At 34.8% G+C, this 26252-nt stretch overlaps 2 protein-coding genes and 1 pseudogene across 2 annotated transcripts; 2 read left to right on the top strand and 1 right to left on the bottom strand.

Annotated features, from left to right (window-relative positions):
• Positions 1 to 880: 880 nt before the first annotated feature.
• On the top strand, positions 881 to 2144 carry LOC113777041 (annotated as a pseudogene).
• Positions 2145 to 2731: 587 nt separating this feature from the next.
• LOC113778224 (psbP domain-containing protein 2, chloroplastic) lies at positions 2732 to 6900 on the top strand. Its single transcript, XM_027323548.1, has 3 exons — positions 2732 to 3250; positions 5446 to 5756; positions 6490 to 6900. Exons 1-2 carry the CDS (start codon positions 2744 to 2746, stop codon positions 5704 to 5706), a joined length of 768 nt encoding a protein of 255 aa, XP_027179349.1. The 5' UTR covers positions 2732 to 2743; the 3' UTR covers positions 5707 to 5756; positions 6490 to 6900.
• Positions 6901 to 9798: 2898 nt separating this feature from the next.
• LOC113777610 (lipase-like PAD4) lies at positions 9799 to 18235 on the bottom strand. The gene is made up of 4 exons (XM_027322759.1): positions 18108 to 18235; positions 17650 to 17980; positions 11390 to 12109; positions 9799 to 10943 (listed from the first exon to the last, which is right to left on the bottom strand). Exons 1-4 carry the CDS (start codon positions 18125 to 18127, stop codon positions 10116 to 10118), a joined length of 1899 nt encoding a protein of 632 aa, XP_027178560.1. The 5' UTR covers positions 18128 to 18235; the 3' UTR covers positions 9799 to 10115.
• Positions 18236 to 26252: the final 8017 nt, after the last annotated feature.

The raw sequence follows: 26252 nt of genomic DNA, 5'->3' as shown, positions 1-26252 counted from the left end.
TGTAGGAATAAACAATATTTTTGTGTAACTCTTTTGCTTCTTCATGCTAGCTTTGTGATAACTAAAAGGCAAAAATAATTTAACTAAATCCAGAACAAAAAGCTGGGGAAAAAAAAAAGCAATAGCGTCACCATGAAAATTTTTAAAAACGTTTTCTAAAAACTTGTATAAATTATTTATGTAAGAAAAATGATTTTCAACCATATCACAGTATAATTTTCTATGTATAAAAAATTTTATATAATTTCTCTATACCACATAATTACTACAAACTCCAAACTTCCAAACGTCTCCAATGGAATGAAAAATTCTTTATACTTCCAAATGTAATTATTTAAAACTACAATACTTGAATAAGAGAGGTTTCGGATTTGCTTACAATTGCTAAGAATTTATAGTAAAAATTATGCAGAGAACTATAAATAAAAATTTTTTTTGGGTAAGTGGGAGGTGAAGAGGTCTTAAATCCGGGATCTCTCACTTACACTCTCTTCCGTCATACCATCCAACGTATCGCTCATCCGAATGAAACTTCGATGATGGACATGCCTATAACTCCAAAGAAAAAGTATTTGAGCCTGTAATATATAGAAGTTATATAATAAGGCTAATGTTCGTTTCAAAATTTAGTTTGAAAAATATTCTAATAGGGTCAATTAAAAATGAGCCATCAAGAGAGATAGAAATTTATTAGAAGAGACATATCAAGAATTTAACATGACAATACATGTGATAAAGACAATAATAAATACTGGGGTTGGGTTCTATCCCACCGACCATAATAGCTTATCAAAAAGTATATAGACTTTTTTTTGTCAATTATCATCATCTACATTTACTTCTATTCTTACTTATAATCTAAGGTCACGAGGAACTGACGATGACTAAACCACCATCGGATCATATGGGTGCAAAGCACCCACATAGATCTAAGCAAAGCCATATTAAGTGTCAACTTTTTGATGAGAGGCAAGGTTTGAACCTTGACCTCCCACCCCATATTAAAGGTGATGGCCAATTCCACTAAAGAAAGTTGGTTAAAATGTACACAGACATTGATAGAACAAATGTGGACTCCCTACATGAGATAGGGATGTACCCAACATTTGTATTAGAGTGAATGATCCGTCACTCAACTATTTAAAATGGCGCCTTTTGGTCATCAAACTTTTTTTGGGACAAAAAAAATCACTAAACTCGCATAAACACGCCAACGGAGTTATTTACCGATTTTTAACGGTGTCTGATCCGATTACAAGGGACTTGAGTTGAACGAATATTCTGATAGGGGTAAAAATGTCCAAGAGGTTATTGGGATAAGTGAACCCATAGATTGTTTCCAAATGTACTCTCGAGTAGCCTCCATCTCTTCCGCCAACTCTGACCAGCCGCCGCCACAACCACAACCACCACCGTCCTCCGTCACCACAATTATCACAACTCTTTTAGCACCACCACCTTCTCGAAATCTCAGCCAATATTCTCCCTCTATCCTCCCAGCCACCACAACCTCTCCCTAAACCTCCGCTTCTTCTCCACTAGGCCAGCTCGACTTGTTCGTCCAAACCGATCCGACATTGGAGCCCGAGCCAGACAACTTCAAACCCATCGGCTATGGACTTATGCCCTGACCTTCAGCTCCATCGCAGGGTTTATAGTCATCGTCCTCAACCAATTTCAAGACCAGCTCGTCTTCTACATCACGCCAATCGATGCCCTAGCGAAATATTCCCAAAACCCTTCAAAATCCAAGTTCCGTCTTGGCGGGCTCATTCTGGAGGGTAGTTTGACGCAGAGTCCCTGGTCGCCGGAGATGGAGTTCATGATCACAAGTAATGACGGATATTTTGGTGAAGTACGAGGGTTTGTTGTCGGATTTGTTCCGGGAAGGGCATTCGGTTGTGGTGGAAGGGTTTATTAGGCCGTTTCCGAAGAAATAGAAGGATAAAGATGTTTCCAGGGAGAGAAATAGTAGTAGTAGTAACCATGGGAAGGCGTTTATGGTTTCGGAGAAAGCTAGGAGTAGGAAATGTTATTTTAAGCCCACTGAGGTTTTGGCAAAGCATGATGAGAAATATATGCCTCCAGAAGTGGCGACGGCAATCGAGAAGAATAAGAAGGTTTTGATTCAGAAGCAACAGTAATAGCAAGGAGCAGAGGGGAAAGAAGCCGGATACGGGGTAGGTTGTCTTCATTTTGCACTGCGCGTAATATTGATTAAACACGATGTAACTTTTTTTTCACAGGATGTATTTTCACAACAGATAGTGGTGGGCCCCACACTTGACGCGGAAATCGAGTTACATGGTGTAATCTCAGCCGCACAAAATTTTGAGGGCAAATTTTGGCCCTTAACCGTGCAGGGACGGTCATACTGATGACCGTCCCTGCCCCAAATCCAAAGAAGCCGGAGATTGGGCTATTGGAACTGCACAGGTTTAGGGGAATTGGTAATGATTTTGATTTTGACGTGAGCTTCTATGCGTTCACTTGTCCCAATAATTTTTTGGACATTTTTGCCCCTATTAGAAAATTCGTACAACTCAAGGACCCTTTTAACTGAACGAGACATTGCTAAAAATTGGTAAAATGATTCCGCTGACATGTTTATGTGAGTTTAGTGACTTTTTTATTACAAAAAAAGGTTTGACGGCCAAAGGTGCCATTTTGAATAGCTAGTAACCATTCACTCTATATATTATGAATTTGGCATTTGGTAGATATCCCTTCCATCCCACCACTAATGACAATGCTGGTGCATGGTCTTACCTTTCCCTTCTCCAACTCCAGCCACATTCAGAATCTCACGATAGCCTCATCCCCTTCTCCTACAAGATCAACGGCAACTCCATCTGCATCCCTCTTTTTCTCTTCAAATTCTGCTTCTCCATGTCGTTCTCACGCGAGCAATGACTTCAGTTCAGTTGTTTTCTTGGGCAGGAGAGTTTTATTGAGCATTTCCTCCTTACTGATATGTAGCGACCCTTTTTCTAGAAGCTTGTCTATGGCCATGGCTAATCAAGTGTTGACACTGGAAAGATATACTGATTCTAAAGAGGGCTTCACTCTCCTCAGGCCCTCTTCTTGGATTAAGGTAGAGAAAGCTGGGGCAACTGTTCTGTTTGAGGAGGCAAATAAAGGGTCTAACAATGTTGGGATTGTTGTCATCCCTGTTCGAATTTCAAGCCTTAGAGATTTTGGCACTCCGCAGTTTGTGGCAGACAAGCTCATTGAAGCCGAAAGGCGCAAGGTCTGTTTATTTCTCACTTGAATTACTGGTTTTCTTTAAGACAGCTAGAAATTTGCTGGTATTTTTTGAGTGCTTACTTGGATTTGTGGATTTATAACAATTTAGTTTCTTTGGACTGGTCTGATGGAATGGAAGAAGGAAATGCATCGGTGACAAGAAATTTGCTGGAGGGATTATTTGAAAAAGTGTCTAATTGGAAGAAACAAAAACACTGATAGCACAAAAAATGGCACAAGGTGTACATCCAAACACGGTTTGGTGGGCTCCTGCACAGCATGGGAAAATTATTTGGTTCATCAGAGCGGTTAATAGCCGCAAATAGTGGTGATTTACAGTGGTCCAGGTCCCTAAACCTGCACAGTGTGTGATTGTGTACTATACGGGTAGTTGAAGTTGATTTATTACATGCCTTGCCCTGTCAGTATTAAGCTCCTGACATGTTTCTAGGTCAGAGACTCAGAGTAGTGATAGTGCTTTTCTGATTTTCTGTTGCCCATTGAGAAAGAAAGTGGCTGCTGATGGGCATTTGGAGTAGAAATTAGATCTTCTGAAGCGGAGAGTTTATTGCAGTTCAAATGGATTTGCCTAAGTCTTAAGGCAAAGATACGAAGTTTGAGAAATGTTGGATATGATTAGTCATCTGTCATGAAAATGTTGGATATGAAGGGTCACCTGTCATGAAAATGGAACAGCAGTTTTATGAATTTTGGAAATCTATTTTGGTAGGTGTCCAAGTCTGCAAACATTTGAAGTAATGGTTGAAGTTATAATTATGGCCTGTATTGCCCATGGGAAATTATGTTGGCAAATAAACAGTTTAATGTTAGATAGAAATGTGATTGAGAGAAACCTATAAGAAAGATTGGAAAGTTAATCAACTAGTATTCAATAGGATTAGGAAACTGATACCAAAGAAAGATGAGGACATAGATTGAATATGTTGAGTGATTACCACCTTAGTCTTGGCTAGTTTAAGACACTCATTTTGAAGATTTTATCTGATTTTTTTTCTTTTTAATACCAGTATGGAATAATTGTTTCCCAATTCTATACAAAAATTCTTTGATCCCTTATGGGTTTTACTAGATACAATAGTCAATCTTATGTGTTTTTCCTGCAGCAACTGGCATGAAGCTGAAAGTTGCGGTTCCTTCTTGATATGAAGAAGCTCTTTCTTTGGTCCTGTGCTTTTTAACTATTTGAACATTTTCCATCTGAAACATTAACTTATAGAAGAAAAAGAAATGTTTACTAAATGGATTTTTTTGAAGTAAAATCTGCTGGTATAAACTTCTTCAAAAATCAGAAAGGAGTTCATGCTACAAGGTGAATGCTTGAACTCTTCTATGAATGCAGCCACTGGTTGAGAAACAGAATTTCAATAATAAATGGTAAATGTGGAGAAGCACAGACAAGAATAGTCAGTTGTTGTGTTGACAAATCATGTTTCATCATGAAAATGAAAACAAAGTAAAGGAAGGATGTGAATAATCCATTTGCACCAATCTGGTTTTGGGAGTCTAAACAACTTCATGTATCAGTAGTTTCTAACAATTTAAAGGCATTAAATCCTTGTCCAAAGCTCTTTGTTGAATATTCTTTTCAAAGACATTGCACAATTGTTGTCAAATGGTAGTATGGGCTGTTTGATAATTAGGAGTAGTTCTTTTTTCCCTCTGAAGATTAAAGATATGGTTCATGTTTGTGTCCTTGAAATTATTTGGAAGTGACAAGTGTCTGATGTAAATCTGGTCCAAAAATTTTATGAGATCCAGTTCATCTTCAATTACCAGCAACAGGAAACTCCAAAATTCTCTAACTAAACCTTGTTCATTTAACTATTAGTTCCAATGATAGCTCAATTAAAAAAAGGAGATTTCTTTTTGCTCCACAATGATTGGATCATATAGCAGCATTTGTAATATAGATCAAAATAACACTTGTTCTCATAAAATGAACACATTCCCCTTAATTTTGTGGCTGATCCTTCTAAATGCTTATCTCTTGCATAATAAATCAGCATAAATCAGACTTTTGAGTGACACTGCATTTTTTCCTGTGCTGCCATCACTGCAGCATGTTCAGCCATGCTAATATGTGGTGCTGAAACTTCCTACTGGTTTCAGATATAAGAATGCATGTATCTGTATATACTTGAACATTAGATTGAAGCTAAGCCTTTTTTTTGGGCGAAGGAAAGTACAAAGGAAGCTCAGTTTATATCAGTTTCAGAGAGATCAAACAAGGAAGGCCTTCAAGTGTATGAGATTGAGTACAAAGTTGATAGCACAAGGGGTGGAATGAAGAGGATATTTTCTGCCACATTTGTAGCATCGAAAAAGCTTTACCTTTTGAATATTTCTCACTCTGATGGATTAGAGGTCCCTCTTGACAAGGATAAACGAATGATTCTGGAACAAGTTCTTCATTCTTTTGATGTTGCACCTTCAACATGAATAAGCATGATACCAGAAAATGGGGTATGTTTGCTTGGTTGAGGTTTCAGGTATGTTTGCTTAGTTTCTATATGTTCTCAAGAAAATGGGGTTGCACATATCATCGCACTTGTTGACTTGGTTCAGTAGCTTTTGCACTTCTTTTCTGATGGCTTTAGAAAATCTGGTTGGCTTTCTAAGTTTTGGGGTTTGTTAATACCTTCGTTGTTTAATATTATTAGTTCTGCCTTGAAATTTGCCTGAAGTGAGTCTACCTGCATTGCTTTGAAGCATTATATTTTTGTCTGTTGGCAGCTTTGTTAGCCCATGGGCTAGCATTCTCCCTTCTTAAGCCCAAGTAGTTTAGGCTTTGCTTGAATTGCTAGTCTAAGACTCGGGGAATAGAACGGCAACCATTTCTGTTGTCCAAGATTAAAAAAAAAAAAATTGCTGAATGGCCTGATTGGATAGAACATTTTAGAAAAAGTTAGAAGACATAGCATGCGAAGACTTTTAACTAAAGCTTATATCAGCATAATTGAGGAGACTAAAAATGGATTTTTCTTTCCTTTTTCCTTTTAGAATTTTCAGGAACAAAATAGTAAAACATTTTTTGAAGTGAACAATGAAATATAGATCTTTTTGATGTGAGTAAGTGGTAATGTTCACAAATTAATTCCATTGAGTAAAAACCTTTAAGTGTTATTTGGTATCATTTGCTATTTGGATGCTACACGCACTTTTTTTCTTTTGGCATGAAATTCACTTGTAGTGGAGTTTCTCAGAATGTATGATGATGTGTAGGTTCTTGTAACTTATGGATCACCTGTGCTTGGGCATCACCTTTTGGATAGCAACAAACCAAAAGTTGGTTGTTTGATGTCATCTTCTTACCTTGGCTACACATGGATGTTGGCTATACCTTCAACTTATTATCAAAAAGCTCAGTTTTGACTGTGGAGAGCAAGACAAACAGGCTTAAAATTAGGGGCGCAGTGGTTGCCGTCGACCAAATTAATGTTGCAAAAGAGAATCTTATAGGAGCTGCTGTTGTAGGAATTTGGTGTTCTGCAGCAAACAGCTCTTGCTACTCAATTCCGATACATTATTTGCTTCTGTTGATACTGTGACAGTAACTAATTTGTTTCATGTGTATTGTTTCACATCCAGTGTAACATTGGTTGTGCAATGAGAGAGCTTTTTTGCAGTCCAGGACTTTCTCATGTCGTGTTTTTCTTAGCTCATTATCTTGTCAACCATTTTTTTTTTTAACAAAAATGAGAAAATTGTCCATGCTTTCTTCCCTTGGGAGAGTTCTACTTCAGTTTATACCACTAGAGGAGCTGGGGCGTTAAGGGGTGCAATAATTTTAGCTTAAACTAAATTATTTTGTGTGGTTCGTGGATCTTCACTGCAACTCAGTGTGTGTCTTTTATTAGAGACAAGCAAATGTTTTAGCTAGTGATGGCCATTTTGTGTTTCTCAAAAGGAAACAATTGTGATATACAACTTTCTCTGAATATCTCCAAATTATATAAATCCATCTGATTTGACAAGATTTCATTATGATTTTAGAGAAATTTTATAAGGTAAAGTGTCTATTAAATAGTTGCTAACTAGTTTTTGTTTGTCAAGAAATTACCTACTCTGTTATGGTTTTTGTAAGATTTGGACATTACTATAAAAGTAACTTCAGTAAGTTTAACTCATCTTTTAAATGTATTTTTCTTAAAAAATTGTCAAATGATCTTCCAATAACACCCCTGCTTAAGGATTTTGTAAATTTATAAGTGAAGACCATGATTACTGGTAGAGTAAGCGTTTAAGATAGCAAGTTTAAGCATGATTGTCATGTCATTGTAAAGTAATTTTGAACCTAGTGTGTAGACGATTTAGAAGCTCAAGAACAAAGGCATGTTTAAGCTCCACATTTGAGAACTCACACAAAAGGATAATGGCTCATCTTTTGTCTGTTAAGTAAATTTTTGTGAGAGAGCCTTGATTAAACCTATTTTCGATTCTATCAACCTTTGCTGGAAACTTATTTAAACATACAAATGGGCCATGTAAGACTCTTTTGTGTGATTTTTCAGTTTAAGCAAATCCAGTAAGAGGCATATTCTGAAAAGGATTTCTGTGTGTGCATTTTTGTGGTTAGTAACATGAACCAAAGCATGTTCTACTGGTCATGAACACTCAGAAAAGATCTAAGTTCCACTATGTTAAATTGTGAACTATGTGAGTTAGGATGGCATGGCTAAGCATCTCAATGCCCTCCCTAGCAGGATTAATTGCTTGGTTGAGTACTCAATACTAATAATTATGGCTTCATTCTCTTTATGAGCTTGCTCATGTTAACCATGTAAATGAATAAGATATGAATCTTGATCTGTGATGTTAATGCCACCATGACACTTGTGTGCTTAGAACTACACGAATCACTATTCTATCCTTTTATGGTTGATAACTTAGAAATATGACAGTTGCAGGAGGTCTTAACATGAGAATGTGGCATACCCTGGACTGCTACAACCCTCGTCTATACCTGAATATTCTTGGGGTCATGTGACCATGGAATTTGTAGAAAGTTTTCCAACTTTTGAGAAGAAAAATGTCATTGTGGTAGTGGTTGATATACTCCCTAGTCATTTCATAGGTTTAGGTCATCCATTTACAGCTCTTATTGTAAATTAAGCTATTCCTAGATAATGTTGGTAAACTGCATGAATTTTGTAAAATATGGCATTCAAAAGAGATAAGATTCTCAGTAGCCAATTCTGGAAAGAATTTTTCAAGCTTCTTAGGTCTGAATTGCAGCTGAATATGGCTTATCATCCTTAGTGTACCCAGTGAGAGAGTAAGCCCATACTTGGAGATGTACTTGAGAAGTATGGATGTAGAAACTAAAAGCTTTGCCCAATGATTATCATTGGCAGAATGGTAGTACAATTCTACCTAGCACGCTTGTCTTAAAATGTCCTCTTTTGGAGCATTTTATACATCCAAAGCTCCACAATTGGTTAGTAGGCTATTCCAACCGAATAATCTGGCCAGTAGAGGACTATTTGCATAGGAGACAGGATATAGAGTAGAGGACTTAATTATTTAGTTCATGCTCAAGCAAGAAAGTAGCATGCTGATTGTACAGGATCAAAAAGAGATTTTGAAGTGGGAGAATGCATGTATCTGAGGTTGCAACTTCACAAGCAATCAACTTTGGCCTTGGGAAAGAACCTCAAGTTACCTGCAAAGCACCGTGGACCTTATGAAATCATAGAGAAGAGTGGCTCAGTATCTTATAAGTTGAAGTTGCCTTAAAATTCTGAAATTGATCCAGTTTTTAATGTTTCAAAACTCAAGATGACAATGGAAAAAAGGCAGTTCCATTTTGTCTTCCCTAAAGTAGATGAAGAGGGGAAGATGAAGGTTCAACCTATAGCTATGCTGGAGAGACAATTCGTTAAGAGAAAGAATGAACCTATGGTGGAATGGATGGTGCAGTGGGCAAATGCTGGAGATGAGAATGCAAAATTTGGTGGATGCTGATTTCGTAGTGGAAAAATTTCCAGAACTTAAAATACTTGAGTACAAGGTTCTATCTAACAAGTGGGGATTAGTTAGTTAGTAATTGGCTTAATTATGTCTGAATGAGGTCGTTCTGCTACATAATAGCTGTATCAAGTACTTCACTGTTTTCTTGCCTATTTATTCATGTAAAGTTGCGTTTCATTCTAATTGACATTTCTTGGGGAATCAACTAGAGTCCCTGCTCATCAGGGTTTTTATCTGCTTTTGTTTGTTTCTGCTTGTAAGATGAGTATAGAAAGCACTAGAAAGGATAGCTGAGGGCATGTGCATTTTTTTGAAATGAAGTTGCTAGTGGATGGAACTGTCTCCTTTCTTTGCAAGTTAAGCTTTTTTCTTCTTCCTTCATTTCTGCGCACATTTCCTTTCTTATCCAGAGTAATTCAATATGATTCTTAGCTACTTCAGTTAGATTATTAACTCAAATCCCATTCCTCCCATCCCTCTCCCTGTTTCTTAAATCCCACATCTCTCCTACTACGGGAAAAAAAACCACTCAAATCCCATTTTTGCAAGACTGAACCATGATTATGGTTTAAGAGAGAGACCTATTAGGAGTATTATAGATAGTGAAAGGTTTAACATATATATACATGGCAAAGTCGTTATTAATGGATAATCCATCTTTCTTTCTTCTGAAGCAGCTGCAGCATTGGACACCTAGTTTCCATGTAACTAGAAGAATTGAACTAAAGAATAACCCTCATACATAAAGCTTTGTAATGTCATCAATCCTGTTCTACGATCACAACCTTTTATTCATAAGTGAGCTACCCTTCCTATATATGTGTAGCACAAAAGGTCTGCATAATTTCATGGGGTCAAGAAACTTTCTTTGAGTTCTTTCACTTCCCTACAATATAGTCAAATGAGCTACTTCCTCCCCCATCGAGTAAACTGGGAAAATGAGGTGGGAATAGCTGCAGCTGAGATTTCAAATCTTTCCATTCTTCTACAAACAAATTGTAGCTTGAATTTTTAGCTAAAACATCTATAGACACCTCTTTTCTGTCAACCATTCCTCTCGCATACTGATCAAATTTTTCAATATTCTCCCACAACAAAGATTGTGTCCTTGTATCGCCTTCACTTCTAACACGATTCAACCAGTCTCTTGCCTCCTCTACTCTAGCCCAGAAGCACGAATCTTGAGTCAAACTTGCAAACTTGCTCCTTGAATTACCAGGATTTCCCTCAACCTTTCTGTCCCTCCACCACTTGTCGAAGATTTTATACCTCCTCTCCCTTCCGTGCTCCGTGTAGTGACCCTTCTTCAAATGCTCCCCAGATCTGTAGTATTCTGCAATATCCAATGGCTCAACTAAGAGTTTGTAGAACTGAGAAGCATTTACCCATTTTGATCTCTTGTGAAAATCATGAGGTAGTTGATTGTGCTCTAACATTGATATCACATCATCCCAAAACCTGGCAAGCTTATGCCTATTCATGTTGACTTTGGAATTTTTCTTTGAAGCACCTCTTCGCTTGAATGAATCATAATATCCCATTTGATCATCAGAATCATCGCATGTTGCTTTGTACCATTCAATTTGTGCTCTGAGTGGTGTGATCTTAGACAAAGCAATTGCCAGATTGGCACTGTTGAGGCTGGGCGTGCGACCCATTTGCTTTGCCAATTTCAGGCAATCTTTTGCTGGTCCAGAAACTGCTTCCTGTTTTGGGAGCAAAAAATTAAACCCATAAGAATGATCATATGTGTTTGGACAGCCAATTATTTGGCCAAATATATTTGCTGACTTCACCATTACAATTTCCAATACACCTTTTTATCTTCCCAATTACTTTTTTATCTCACATACATCACATCACAAAAAGTGCTACAGTAAAAATATTTCAAATAACTTACAATCCAAACACACTTGATATCAAAACATTTCAAGCAAATAATAGATTTACGGCATTATGCACTTAAAACTTTTGTCCGACGACTCAATTCTTGAACTTTTATTTTAACCATTTTGATTGAATTGGTTAGATGAAGTAGAAAAACCTACAATTACTGAATGGTCAGAAATAGCAGCAGCTGTGGAGTTGTACCTAAGAGACCAACTTAGACTAGTATGAATGAGAAGCAGAATCTGTCTGAGGAAAGTCTTACACAAGGAGTTATGTCTGATGATTGTAATGCCAGTGCAATCCCAACTTCATAGCTTGAATCAGGTAAATCGCCTTCCTGGAAGTTGTTACTGCTTAGAATTTGCCAATAAACTTGGCCCACATAATTCTCATAGTTAAGATGATCCTCAATGCTAGAACTGGGAGAACTCTTTGCTAACATCAGGTGTAGCATTTTGATGACAGATACTGCATTATCCAAACAGATGGACCCCTTGCTAGTACAGAAAATATAGCTCCCAAATGGCCAAAATAAGTTCCCCTGGCCAGAATTTAGACCTCCTGCTGATAATGCTTCAAGAGAATTCAGAACAATATGAAGAAATTGAGCTTGCATTTCATCAGGGCATTGTGCCAAAAGCTGCTTGAAAGATGGATTTGACATGGATGAATGCCAAAAAGGAAAGAAAGAACATAAATACGGAAACAATGAATCTGAGGGAGCAAATAGCAGCCTTGGTACAATATCATGTTGTGCAACAACATGGAGAAAGTTTCCTCCCCATCTTTCTTGGAGGATGGCTTTGGAAAGTGATTCATTTCCTAGCATAGGTGAGCCAAAAGTTACACAAATCACAGAAAAGGAGGAGGGAAGTGATTGGAGACATGAGAGGAACCATAGAGCTGAAAGAGAGGCAACAGTTCCTCCAACTGAGTGGCCTGTGAATACTACTGATTTGCTGTTGCTAGTGATCTCCCTCATCTGCATGTGTGGAAAATGGTGTGAATATAAGATGTTACTAGCTTGATTCAGCACTAGAAAAAAATATGAAAAAAGTTGTTTTATTGATAATTAAGAATGGTAAGAGAGGAAAAGATGCAATGTTTAGTGCTGAATCAATTGACATTAGCATTTTAAAGGTTAATCGGGTAATTTAATTCACCACACATCACAGATAGCAAAAAATTTTCATTTTATTTAGACAAGACATTCTTGGAATTACTAGTTTAACATTTCAAAAAGAGCAAGTGGACCGGTTATATAACCCCTAAATATTATCATTCGTCCTCTGAATTTTATACACTTTAATGGACAAAATTTACAGTATTACAGACGATATAAACCTAAGCAGCCTTTTGTCATGTGTGCTTTGTGGCGAAAAAACAGAAGAATATTTGTCTAAACCAACTTCTGTCTTCTGTTTTGAATTTGTATGTAAGCAAGAAATAAATGGGTAAAAATTGACCTAGCCCATGTCATATCGTAGAGACACTGCATCACGCTTTTGGTAGTCCAGCTATCCTTTTCTCAGCTAATTCTGCTAAATCATACCACGCTTTACTATTTCTACTTTGTATCAAAAACAAATCAATTTTAACAATATAGTACCTTATCCCTTCATTTGGTGACACATTTTTCAAATCAGTTGAATTATATTTTTGTTTACTATTTGGTAAATAAGATTTCAGCATACATTTGTTGACTGAAATTTTGTTCTACAATTTAGGGATACCAAAGATTTTTAATTTGAAAGCAACTATCAAAATTTACTGATATTCAATCAATTTAAGCAATGTGTTACAAATATTGTATAAAGTCTACTCAAATGCTAAGATTGATAGCTTAGGATCTTAGTACTATCCATAGGGAAAAATTGCAATTAACCCTTAAAATTAAATTGAATTAGTAGTACTAAAATGATAGGTGGCATCATTTTTTATCTTGGCAGAAAACGTCAAGTTTCATGAAATGCTCATCACCTTAAGAAAATGCTCATCATCTTAAGAACCTTTTGTAATTCCAATACCATACATCATCCAAGCTCAGAACAATTTAAACAGAATAATATATATATATATATATATATATCTCTACAAATACATGCGCATATACAAGTATACACATTATTATCTTTCAATTTTGGTAAAATTTTATTCTTCGTAACATATAAGTTTTTTATTTCTTCATATTTTTTTTACTACTTTTACGAGTGTTAAACTTATTACATGTGGTGAATATATTACCATTTAGAATACTAATATTTATGTTGCATTACCATGAGCAAAAGTGAAGCCCTGGAAATAATTGTTTTGCTAACAGGGAAAAAAATCTTAGATTTGACTTTCAATTGCATGGAAATTATTTATTTCTCTTGTATCCAAGAAAAATGAGGACTTGAAGAATGTGTTTATTCAACTCCTATCAATTTTCTCTATTTTACTTCAAACCTACTACCTATGAATTTTAAGCTTGTGGGTTCTGATAGAACCCTCAATTACTTCCACAATTGAATGAAAAAAAAAATTAAAGAAAAAGAAAAACATCCCCAAAGATTAAGTTGAGCCCTTAACAAATAAGATAGTTTGCGGTGATTTAAATTCAAATTTTGAAAAGATTCAATTGAACTTAACAACACTTATGATTCAATTAAGTTATTGACTTGACAAGGCTTGAGTAATTTTTTAGTAAATTATTGACAAATTTTTTTTTTCAGTTAAAAAAACAAGAGAAGGAGCTTTTAAACTGAACTTAAATCTATAAAATATAGGATTAAGGTCAACTTAAGGTTCTCATCCCAAATCAACCATCCACCTATTAATGTGTTAATACGTGGTTTTGCAGTCCTCTCATATACAATGTATTAATTAGAACCAGCAAAGGAAAAAAACCAAAAAAGTTAGCCATGGTGTGGTCCAAGACTCCAACCGACAATAATTGTTTCATAGGATTGACCTCAAGTCAACTTGAATCGCCATTGTTGACCATCCAAATCAAACAGTGCTCTCTATTTCTTTATAGAATGAGCATTTTGAGCCCACCACTTGACCATCACATGTTGCAGATATTCTAGAAAGATTCATTTCTATCACTACAGTTGTGAAAAATTTTATGTCGGTGCGGAGTACTCCGATATTTAGTTAAAAGTATTTGAAACCAATAGGAAAGCAAAAAGGAAAAGAAAAAAAAAACCTCTAAAGGATAAAGTAGATCAAAACTGAAGAATAATAGTATGAAGTCTTTTTCTATTTCTTTATTTCATATATATATATATATGTATATATATATTTCCTATACTATCCGTGTATACACAGATCTGGATGTATGCTACATTATCTCATTTCAAATTTGAACACTAAATTTTGTATATATGATTTATATTTAGATCTGCTAATGTCTATATTGTCACTTTGCTAGTATAAAATATTTATCACATGTATAGATTTATCATATATATATTTATATATATACATGAATATATATATATTTGTTTGCTCTTTTCCATATAAAAAATTAGTTTTACGAGTTTTTTTTGTACGATAACGACATTTCTATAATCTAATCTATCTTAATGTAGAGGAAATCTTAATGTTAAGAGAAAGGAACCTAAAGAAACTATGTATAAAAAACTAGTAGGTATAAAACACTAACCAAACCAAAAGGATGATTTGGTACCTCTCTTAGATTGTTTTTTTCAACGTATGTGGGTTCGAACCCCGGCCCCAACTATAACTCAACCCTTTTTTGTGGGCCACTGAACCTTGGCTCAGCTCAGTAGTTTTTACTTTTTACGAGTCAACAATGTTGATTCTAGATTACCCAAATATATGTGGGTGTTTAACTCAAACCGTACGCGAGACACTATATGTGGTTGTCGCGTCACATCACTTTCGTTTTGCTCATCAAAATCAACTTGATAAACCGGGAAATCGACAAAGTAGATGACCTGACTGCCTAACTTCACCAGAAGACGAAATAGCCCCGTGGATGATGGGATGCGTAATTGACCTTATTTTGGTTTCTCAATAATGCCACCTGGTTGATCAATTCAATTCACAATTGTCACGTAAGTTAGTCATTCAATCAGCAGCCCCATCAAATATACTATCAAACTATTTAATATCTCTAAACATATTTAAACATCACAGATAGACCGACACAGCCCCGAGAACATTTGTAGCATATATCTGTTGTAGTTTTACGATGAAAATTTTTATTAATTATTTTAAATCTATATTATCGGTTGTTTTTTCGGGTTTGTCGTACCTATTATATTTGCGTATGTCTCATGTCTTATAATTTTTTAACAAATTTCATTATTTAATAAAATTATAATGTGTTTTATAAAAAATGAAAAATAATTTAATACCTTTTATGAGACCAAAAGGCCCTGTTTAATAATCCAATTCAACACTTAAACTTAATATATTTAAATCTTAATATGTTCAAATGAGTTTGATAACGAAAGACAGAACATCTGAATGAATCAAGTGACTAAATTTCTTACGCAAAACTTGCTCTATAAATTAGTGATAAACTATTCACTTATTATTTAATGTGAAATACACTCAAACATATTAGATTTAGTATTTAACAATTCAATAACTTAATAAATTGAGATTTCAGATTCTAGTTTTTTTACTTCAATTTTATCGAACGCACGCTAAATAATTGGTTTACTTTTCTTTTTTTATTTCACACAAATTATGTGGAGAGTTAGGGGTAGCCGCACTTCGCTCGCAATCAATAAGCAATTCGGATCCAATAAGGAATATTCTATTCGCACAACATAATCAACATAATCTTTGACTACTATTCTTGGAATCACCTACGTATTGGATTAATGAATTAACTTGATTAAAAGAGTTTAGTTATCTAAAATGTCACTTTCAATGGTAATTCACATTCTAAATAGGGGATTTTTAATATCAAACTAGGTTCTGTCCTATAGATGCTAATTGTAAACAATCATTAAAAAAAGGTTTTAAACCACATTAATAAGTGAATTTGGATATGAAATGATGACTTAGATGGGTTACTTAATTAAACCCATTTAATTGGTGAATAATAGTTTGACTCACATTATTCATTTATACCCATTTAAAAATAATTACACGTCTAAACTTAATTTTTAGTAAATGTTAAGTAGATCAATCCAATAACAATAAAATGTTGTTAATTCTTATCAAACAACATCTGCAAAAAAATTATTAAAAAAAAACAAATTGAATTTCAAATGAGTTATAAATGGGTAATTGAATTTTCCCATACCATATATTAAATAAGTATAAATAGGTTGATCTATTGTTGACCTATTTATTTATTAATTAAATGAGTACAAACGAATAGACCCAATTATACCCTAAACTCATTTAAGACCTGACCAATCTAACTAAATCATCCATTTGACACCTCCACTTCGGAGGCTGAGAGAAACAAGTAAAGCCGTGTTTTAGAAGTTCAAACCAAATTGCCGTGCCAAGCTGGGAAATGCTATGAATGTGAGGACTGAGGGGACAGTATCATGGTTATGTCTAGTGGCCACACGTGTCAACATCCATTGACTTTATCACAGTTGCCCATTCATAAAGTGAAATGTGCGACAAAACTATCATCAATTACTCTAATAGAAAAAAATCAATAATGAATTTCAAAAGAGTTGAAAGAAAATACTTTGACACTCATATATTGAATTTCTTTGTTAAAATATATGAGTACTAAAGTCTTTTTATCCAAAATTAAATAGCAAATCGATTAATTTTCAAGCGATTTGAAAAATATTTTAAAAATTTATAATGAGAGAGACATAGTTGCTATAATTGAATGTTCAGAATCAAACCACCAATTAGTGATAATACAATGGTGCAAATTGCAATTGCCCTCACATAATTAATTGTAAATGGGCTAACAAGTGGAGGCGGAAACTTAGTAGCCGCCACCCCCAAGTTCAAAGAAATATTATTTTAACCCCTCAAAAGTTCTAAAATTTCAAGAAAATTCTTTTCAAAACAACAATTTGCTCGCACAAAACTATAGAAAATTTAATGTTCAATCTTCTAAATTATACTCCACTAGCAAAATTGCTTTGAGTGTAGCTATCTTGTCTTTGATACTATGGACAATTTCTTATATTGAAATGGTGAAATAAAGAAAACCAACCTTGAGAAACAGACACTCTAAAGATGCAATTTAGCCCTATATTGATAGGCGAAATCTATGAACTACATTAAATTGCTTAGTGCACCATGGTGAAATTGATGACTCAGAGGAGATTGTATCGACTCGATCCAATCTGAGTCGTTCATTAAAATTTTTTAAAAAATTTAAATGGATGGTTCAGATCGGACTGAAGTATTACGTTCTATCCAAACCTTCAACCTATTAGTACGGTTCCGCCGGCAACCGTACGACCACCGGACCAAGCTAGCAATACCCCAGCCTCATGTGTGTGTCTCCTCTCATCCTAAACGTCTTCGTTTCAAAACCAAAATGAATTGAATTTGAATTCTTAAACCATTGCAAACCTGGTTGTGGAAAATTGGGGAGCTGTAGAAGGACAAGAAGAGATGTAGCAATCCAGCATGAACCATAACTGGCTCTTCACCTTCTCCATGACGGTGCAAGGAGGAAAACAGCCCATTAGCAGAGCTTTCAATCGGCACCAAATTGCTGCAACTGGGATCCAACCCTGCAAGCATTTGGATCCCTGAAAAGGCTACGTAACTCACATGTCCCATCTGCTTTGTGCCATAACTTTGCGGAGCTTCGGCGTTGGCTTGACCGCAGAGCTTCCATGACTCCTCGAGCAACGGTGTTGAAGCTAGCAGTGTTGCTAACATCTCACTGCACTCGAACCTGCCAAGGGATTGTTAGTTTAAAAAGAGGGCAAGTAGAATAAGTAAAGTTGATTTCATGGAAATTTTGTAGAAATTTCAGTGACAAGTCTGGTTTTGGTTTATTGGTATTGGTTCGCTTTACTTACGATGAAGCTTCGGCCTCCATTGATTTTTCTTCCACCTTTACGACTTTTCGGTGGATATTTGGAGAAAGACAATGGAATACGAAAGTGAACCTTGGAAGGAAATGTTGGAATGCGTCAAAGTGTCACAGGATTAGTGGATCCTTTCGCTTTTTAAATGGGGAAATTATCAACATTGGTTAAAATTGCGTCGGTCCCATAATCACTTTGGAGATTGGCCTACAAAGTGAAGTTATTTTGTAAGGATAGATCTCAGGGGTTTGTTCTTTAGAAAGGTAAAATCAATTCGAGAAAGTAGTATTAAGGGGCTTTTGAGGATAAATTTAGATATGTACATTCACATGGGTTAAAAGAGTTAAAATATACATTCACATAGTATTTGGGTTTTTCAACATTATCCCTTTAATTTTTGGTGCCTCTGATAATTTAACTTGTAACGTTATCTACAATCACTGACTCCCTTTACATCATGCTAGCTGGCTGTGTAAAATTATAATTTTATCCCTTAGCACTTCGAGCACGTTAATCCTTGCACTATTTTTATGCTTTTATTAATATTAATATTTTTGCCTTTTTAGTCTCTTATGAATGCTAACATCAAATTACAGAATTTTGTGAAGGAAATTAAACCAAATTGTATTTGGTTTCTTAATTCATTTTGGTGTCCTATTTGTTTAGTTTTCATATTAGATTAGGAAATCTCAAGTTAGTTTCCAAGTAAGTTTTGGTTTATAATTGTATTTGTTTTAAAAAGTTTTGGAGTCGATAAATACTACCAATCTAGTAGGTTATTACTTGAAAAGTTGAGTTGAGTATTAAAGAATAGATTTGAGAGTTCTGGTGAGCGAAAAACCTACGACCTGATATTTGTTATTATTGAGTTTTGAGTTAATTAAATTATTGAGTATTTGTTCTCCTCCTATTCTTACATATTTTTATATGTGTCAAAATCGCTTCTATTGTGCGTGCTTTTTTTTTTTTTGTAATAACAAGTGGTATCAGACCCTTAGATACCCTTAGATTCAAGAGTTTGATCTTGGGGTGTCTATGATGCTTGGAGAGAGTGCAAAATTTTTTGATAGAGAATCCTATACCATAAAAAAGGTATAGAGGTTGTGGTAGAATACTCATATATTGAAAAATTAGACCACGAGAGTTGGTCTTATAGTACTCGCTCGTTGATTGGAATTAGGACCGTAATTGGACAGAGGTCTTAAAAAAAACAAGAGGGACTCTGTCGTGATTATTGATGTTATGCAATGATCAAAAGAAAAAGATCCTATCAGATTGTTGATTGTCACGGTGAAGTTTGATCAAATCTGAAGCCAGGGAGGCCAAGAAATTCAAGCAGGGAATGAAAAAAAATATCTGTCAAGGTACTTAAATTATTTTGGATTGCCATGGACAAAGAATTTGTGAATGGTGAAAAATTTAAAGCTTTACACACACTTAGTGGTGATAAAGAAAATTCTAAATGGTCAAGAATAATGCACAAATATCTTAGAAAGTGTGGTTTGGGTGAATTTCTTAAGATCAATTTAAATAGTGGTCAATCAAAAGAAATTAAGAAAAGGAAGGCCAGATTATTTTTCAAAATAATGCGAAAGTCAATGGTTGAAGAGTATTATAAAAGGCTTATCATCTCTACTCAATCGCCTTAGTGGTTTTGGTCGGATTTCATTTATATTTTGGTGATAGAATTTTCATATGAATCCAATTATAAGTCAAAAATTGGTTTAGAATGGGAGGTTAATTTGGAAGAGGATGTATTTGTTGATGATAAAGAGACTTTTGAAATTTTTGATAAGGTTGATGATAAAGAGACTTTGTTTGGGGTGTTCAAAGAAAAAGAACTTTTTGATGAGTCAAAGAAAGAAGAGATTGCAGAAGTTGTGAGTGCACATGAAAATGAAGAATTTGTGATTCAAGAAGAAATCTCATGTGTGGTTGAGAAAACAGGTAACTTCATTGGTGAAGTCAAATATGTGCCTGAAGATCATGGCAATGTAGAAATTGTTAATTTTGTCAAGATTGATGAATTTGAAAAAAACAAGTGATGGACTTGGTTGAAATCAATTGTGAGGTGGACAAATTAATTGAAGGTTGTGGTACACTTAAAGTTAATGCGATTATTAATGTGGAAAAAATAAAGGAAAAACATGGTGATGTTGAAAATCTTAGTAGTGAAAATTATGATTTTCTAGTTTTGGGAGATTTTATTGGTGTCGTGGATGAATTGAAGTATGAAGCATTGGATGAAGAATGGTCGGATAAGTTTGAATTTTTTGACAAGAGTGATCAATTGAAGAAATTGATCGAGAAGTATAAGATTCGTCCATTACCACGTGTAAAGATGAAGTTAAAGACTAATCATATGCTGAGGTTGAATCTTGTGTTTACTGCAACTAAATTTTCTATGGAGATTCAAGCTCAAGATAGAGTTGGACCTGCTTCAATGAAGAGCTTGGTTTAAGGGAGGCAATGAAGGAAATGAAACCAAACTGTATTCGGTTTCCTAATTCTTTTTGGTGTCCTATTTGTTTAATTTCCATATTAGATTAGGAAATCTCAAATTAGTTTCCAAGTAAGTTTTGGTTTACAATTGTATTTGTTTTAAGAAGTTTTGGAGTTTAAAAATACTACCAATCTAGTATGTTATTACTTGAAAAGTTGAGTTGAGTATTCAAGAATAGGTTTGAGAGAAAATCTCATAATTGAGATTTGTGAGTTATGGTGAGCAAAAAGCTACGACTTGATATTTGTTATTATTGAGTTTTGAGTTAATTAAATTATTGAGTATTTATTCTCCTCCTCTTCCTACATATTTTTATATGTGTCAAAATTGTTTTCGTTGTGTGCGCGTTTTTTTGTGCCAGCATTTTGTATCAAAATATTCTTCATGACAAGTAATTCACGAAACCAACACCGACTAAGATATCAGCATAAATTCAAGCCCAAAATATTGGATTATATATATTTCCACAATATTATTTTCACATAAGGGACGTGATTAGGCATCAAAATCTATGCTACATATAAAAGTGCTTTGAGCGATCTTTGCCTTTTTTTTTTTTTATCTACGTATGATAGCCCATAAACTAAAAAAGATTACAATTTTTTTTTAAAAAGGACAAAGCTGTCGTATACACATTACTTGGTAAAGATTGATTGGCAAAATGACTCGTATTAGCCACTCCTACTGAATCAATAATCCTTATCCTTTGTATGAAACACGTTAAATTAATGACAGTATAGACTTAGCTGATATTTGTCCAAAAAAAAAAAGAGAATTGCAATTTTGATCTCTAATGTTTGGCCTATGTACAAAATTGGTCTCCAATATTTTGGAGAAAACAAATTTAGTCCCCAAAGTTTGTGATTTTAGGCAGATTTAGAACAATTAGTGGAAATTGAACAATGACTAAAGGTCAATATCAAATTGCTGTTAGTCAACAACTTTGACTTCTCCCCAATATTTTGATTTTGAATCATTATATATATATTTTAACTTTTAAATAGTGATATTAAGGGTTTTTAGCATGAATTGAGATGTACATTAGAATGAAATAGCATTAAATTGCTAGTAAGAATTCTAATTAAACTTCTTTTTCTTCTATTTTTATTTTTATTTTATTTATTCATGCTAATAATATATCATATGTTTTTTTTTCTATTACATAGTTAGCCTCAAATAATTAGTTGATAATGAGTTTTATTATTTTTATTTCTAATGATAATTAAAAACTTAATTAAATATCCCTTTACAATGTAAGGAATATATGCCTTTTGTAAATTAAGTTGATTTTTTTGGCATTTTACTAGATTATCAATTGAATTTGAAATGAAGTTGATATTTCATACACATTATATGAATCAGCCATCCTCATCCTCTGTATGAAACACAATAGATTAATGACACTATAGAATTGGTTGATATTTGTCCCAAAAAAAAATACAGACACAGTTGATAGAGTTTTTATTTATCTTTTTCTTTCTCAACTTGGTCTCCTTGCAAGATTGATTAACGGTCTCATTCATCAAACCCGCATCAGTAGCAGAAGAAGAAAAGCACAAAAATTGAAAAAGGAAAGGTGTTTTGTCAATATATATATATATATATAAAACAACTTCAAAGAGAAGGAATATCACATAGAAGCATATTGCAAAAAGCTTTAATAAATTTGCAAGGTAAATCTTGGAACTCAACTTCAATTATCTTGAATTTTATGGTATAGAACAATCCCTTCTCAAACCCCAACATTTATGAGACCAACAAATAAATTCAAGTAAGGAAACAATAAATTTTGTTGTATCCAGAAGACTTGGTAGTCCCTCTTGTAGGTGGGTTACTTTCTCTCTCTAAGTGGGGAGCCAAAATCACCTTGGGTGGGTGTTTTGAACTGGTTTTTTCAAAATTTCAAATTTCCCGTACTTTCATTCAAAAAAACAAACAAAAAACAAAACAAAAATCTCTTAGATCCTCATTGCCTGCTACATCAATGGTGAATTCAATGGAGTAATAACGAGTTATCATGATGCTGTTATCCTCTTCGTTTGGCATCCTCCTGTCCGTAATCTGCAGTCATTCCACGGTAGGATGACTGAAGATGGCGATCTAGAAGATCTAAGCTAAGCTTTCTTCGTCTCTGTTTTGAGCTTGTTTTTCTGTTAGAGTTTTCATTCCAGGTTCATTTACCATTTACAGGTCCGATTTTCCATTTCAGATCCTTATCTGGTTCTGATTCCATTCTCCATTTCAGTTAGCTCGTTACTAGGTGTCGGTTGTTTTTTCCTATTTTCCTTCGGATTGTTTTGGTGCTTCTTATACTTTCATAGTTTTCTGGTTTTGTTTTTGGATAGGCTACTGGTATTGAACTTCATTGTGTCTGTGTTGACTGGGGAATACTCTTGGTAGTGGTTAGGATGGCTGAGGAATTAGAAGAAGTGTTGAGGAAATTTGCTCTGACTGAAGAAGAGGTCGATGGTGATGAATTGGATGGATCAAATTTGTTTCAGGGAGTGACTGAATGTCATATGAGCATTATTGGGAAAGTGGTGGGGGAGAAGTCTGCAAACATATCAGGTATTAAAAGCTTTATGAATAATATGTGGCCTTTTGCAAGGAAATTAAAAGTAGTGGAGATTGGGGTTAATATGTTTCAGTTTATATTCAATAATACTCAGGATATGGAGCGTGTACTACGGGAGAGACCATGGATATATGATAACTTGCCTTTAGTAGTATTACCATGGAAGGAGGGGTTAGAACAGAGTGATGAAGCTTTTAATAGGACTTGGATTTGGGTTCAGCTATGGAATTTACCTATCCACTGGATTACCAAGGAAATTGGTAGAAAGATTGGGGAGGTTTTCAATTCTGTAAAGGAAGTTATAATTCCAAACTGGGGGGGGGAGGAGGGGAAACATCTAAAAATTCTGGTGGAGATGGAGTTATCGAAACCATTGCTGAGGGGAACTATAGTGAAGCTAGGTGGTACTGCTAGATGGATAGAATTTAGATATGAGAAATGTCCTGATTTTATTGCTATGGGATTATGGGGCATAGTGAGAGAAACTATAGGGGTGAAGGGAGTTAATATTAACAAGGAAGATCAGTATGGAGCTTGGTTAAGGGCAAGTAATAACCAGAAGACAAAATACTACAAGTAATCCGGAAAGTAATGGTGGTGAAGGCTCTCAACTGAATAGGAATTGGGGAGAAAAGGAGCAGGACCAACTATTGTTACCCTGGAAGCTGGTGGAGGTTAGTGTTGATACAGCAGTGCAGGAGACTGTAAAGGAGGAAATTTGCGAGGACCCGAAAATTCCTTTAGAATTTCCTCCCATTTTTTTGAAAAATTAATTTATATTTCCTTCTATGTTTCTTTACTTGATTATTTAACTACTTACTAGCCCTAAATTTCATGATGGTTTCATTAGTTGAGCCAAGAGTTTACTTTTACTTTTCAAGTTAGAGTAAGTTAGGATTTTGGTGTATTTTGGTAGCGTGATTAATTAGTGAGGTGTGTGTATTAAATTTGGTGGTTAAGAGTGAGTTTTATATATGAGGAAGTGTGTGATTAGAAGTGCTATTAATAAGTTAGTGAATCATAAGTTAAAACACTAGTACGCGCGAGTTAAAGAAAATCGGCTTGAACCGACGTGTACTGTTTGCTACCGATTGAGTACACCACTTGACCAATAATTTCTTACCCTAATTTTGTTGTTTTTATTTCATTTAATTTCCCCTAAATTAACCCTTAAGTCAGCCACCATTTTTGACCAAAGAAAAGGAAGAAAAGAAGAAAAAAAAAAAAAAAACCATCTTGTGGTGCCAAGTGTCGGAAATTCAAGGAACTTTGACCAAGTTTATTTCTTTCCTTCTTATCTTGCATTTTGGCCATTTTTGCTTCATTTCTTGTTAGCTTGGCTAAAATTTTGGAGAGGGAAAAGAGAGGAGAGAAACCTTCCATTTTCAACCTTGAATCAAGCCTTGTTTGAGTGAAATCAACAAAATTAAACCGATTAAAGTTTCATCTTGGTGCTTAGGAAGCTTGGTGTGGTGAAATTTTTGGAAAATAGTGGTTTGTTTTTCACTTGTAAGAAGCTTTTGGAAGGTATAAGTCTTGAACTTTCTTTTCTCTTGCTTAATCTAGTTAAACTTGGTATAAAAGTTTTCAATCTTGACTTGCTATGGTTGATTTCCTAGTTTTTTATGGTGTAGTGGAATTTTTAGCTAGGGTTTTATATTTTCCAGTTATGATTATGTTGTTTAACTAGCCAATGTTGGTATTGAGCATAGAATGGAACTTGTGAAGTGATTAGTGGCATGTTTATTACTTTTTATAGTGGAAAGTTGCATTTCCAACACTTGGGGGTGAAATTTTAGTTCTGCCCTTTTTTGGACTCAACTTGGGTTGCAAATTTCTCCATGTTTTTTATTGAATCAGTTCTTGCTCAAAACATGAAAGTTGTAGGGAGTTGAGTTATCTTTCTATCCAGAAAATTTCAATTCAATCAGAGCACTGTAACTTGTAAAATAACTAAAATACCCCTGACTGTCCAAATGCCCTGTTTAACCGACAGCTTTCTATTTTCTCTAAAATTTCGATTTTTGACCATGAAAATGCATGATTTGGCTTTGGAGGTCTTCATAATAAATGTAGGTCTATGTCTTAGCTTCGAAACGCCATAAGATTCATCTCAATTTGATAAGTGTAGCTTCACTTGTGATCAAAATACCAAAGGATGGCAAAGTTGCCATCTTCATTGTTTCTCGTTGCCTTTCTCTTGTTTTCCGTTTCCTTGGTCCGACTTAACATGTATTTCTCAAGTGTTCTAAACCTGATTTCTAACATTCTAAACAAGTATTCAAAACATGGTTTTTAGTTGCATATATTGGATTTGAACTTAACCGTTTTTTATCATTTTCTTTACAAATTATGCGTACACCTTGCCTATATCATTTACTATACTTTTCATGCCCTTTACCTTTGATATAGAAATATAAGTTTTGCAGCTTGCACTCGTGTATGATTGACTCTTTGTGGGACAATATTTGACTGCAGATTTCAAGAGTGGCCAAGGTGCCGGTCCTAAACTGAATTTTGATAGAACGTGACTTGTTTAGGGTGAGTGTTTCTTGCATGTTTGTGTATTAAATGATTGTGTACTTGTTGTGAATATTCGCTTGAGTGTTAAATGCTTTCCAATGATTGTTAAATGGATTTTTGACGGGCGAGTGTGTACTTTATCGCACTCGACCCAAGCAAAAGTGAATTTTCAATGATTGAATGCTACTTGTGTATAAATTTAAGTCTTTTGGCTGAACTGGACCCTTGCCCTTCGTTGCTAGTCGACTTGAGCCAAAAGCGGATTTGATCAGGCGGCTGGTGACCCTGGGACAATGTTTGGTACACTCGAGTATGACCACAAAAGTTGGTGAAGAACTGGCCAGTGAATTAACTAATGGCGGGAAATAAAATCAATGAATGAATGTCAAGAACACTGAAGGTATTTTCACTTACAAAAAAAAAAATTTTCTAATATTGGAGGGATAAAGAAAATGATTGGCGAATGAATGAACGAATGGCTCCACGTGAGCATGTATCCTTTTAACGAGTGTGTTCTTATTGCTTTTATATTGTA

The sequence above is a fragment of the Coffea eugenioides genome, chromosome 7 (genome assembly GCF_003713205.1).
Source record: "Coffea eugenioides isolate CCC68of chromosome 7, Ceug_1.0, whole genome shotgun sequence".
Taxonomy (NCBI): domain Eukaryota; kingdom Viridiplantae; phylum Streptophyta; class Magnoliopsida; order Gentianales; family Rubiaceae; genus Coffea; species Coffea eugenioides.
This window is presented reverse-complemented; position numbering and strand designations above follow the sequence as displayed.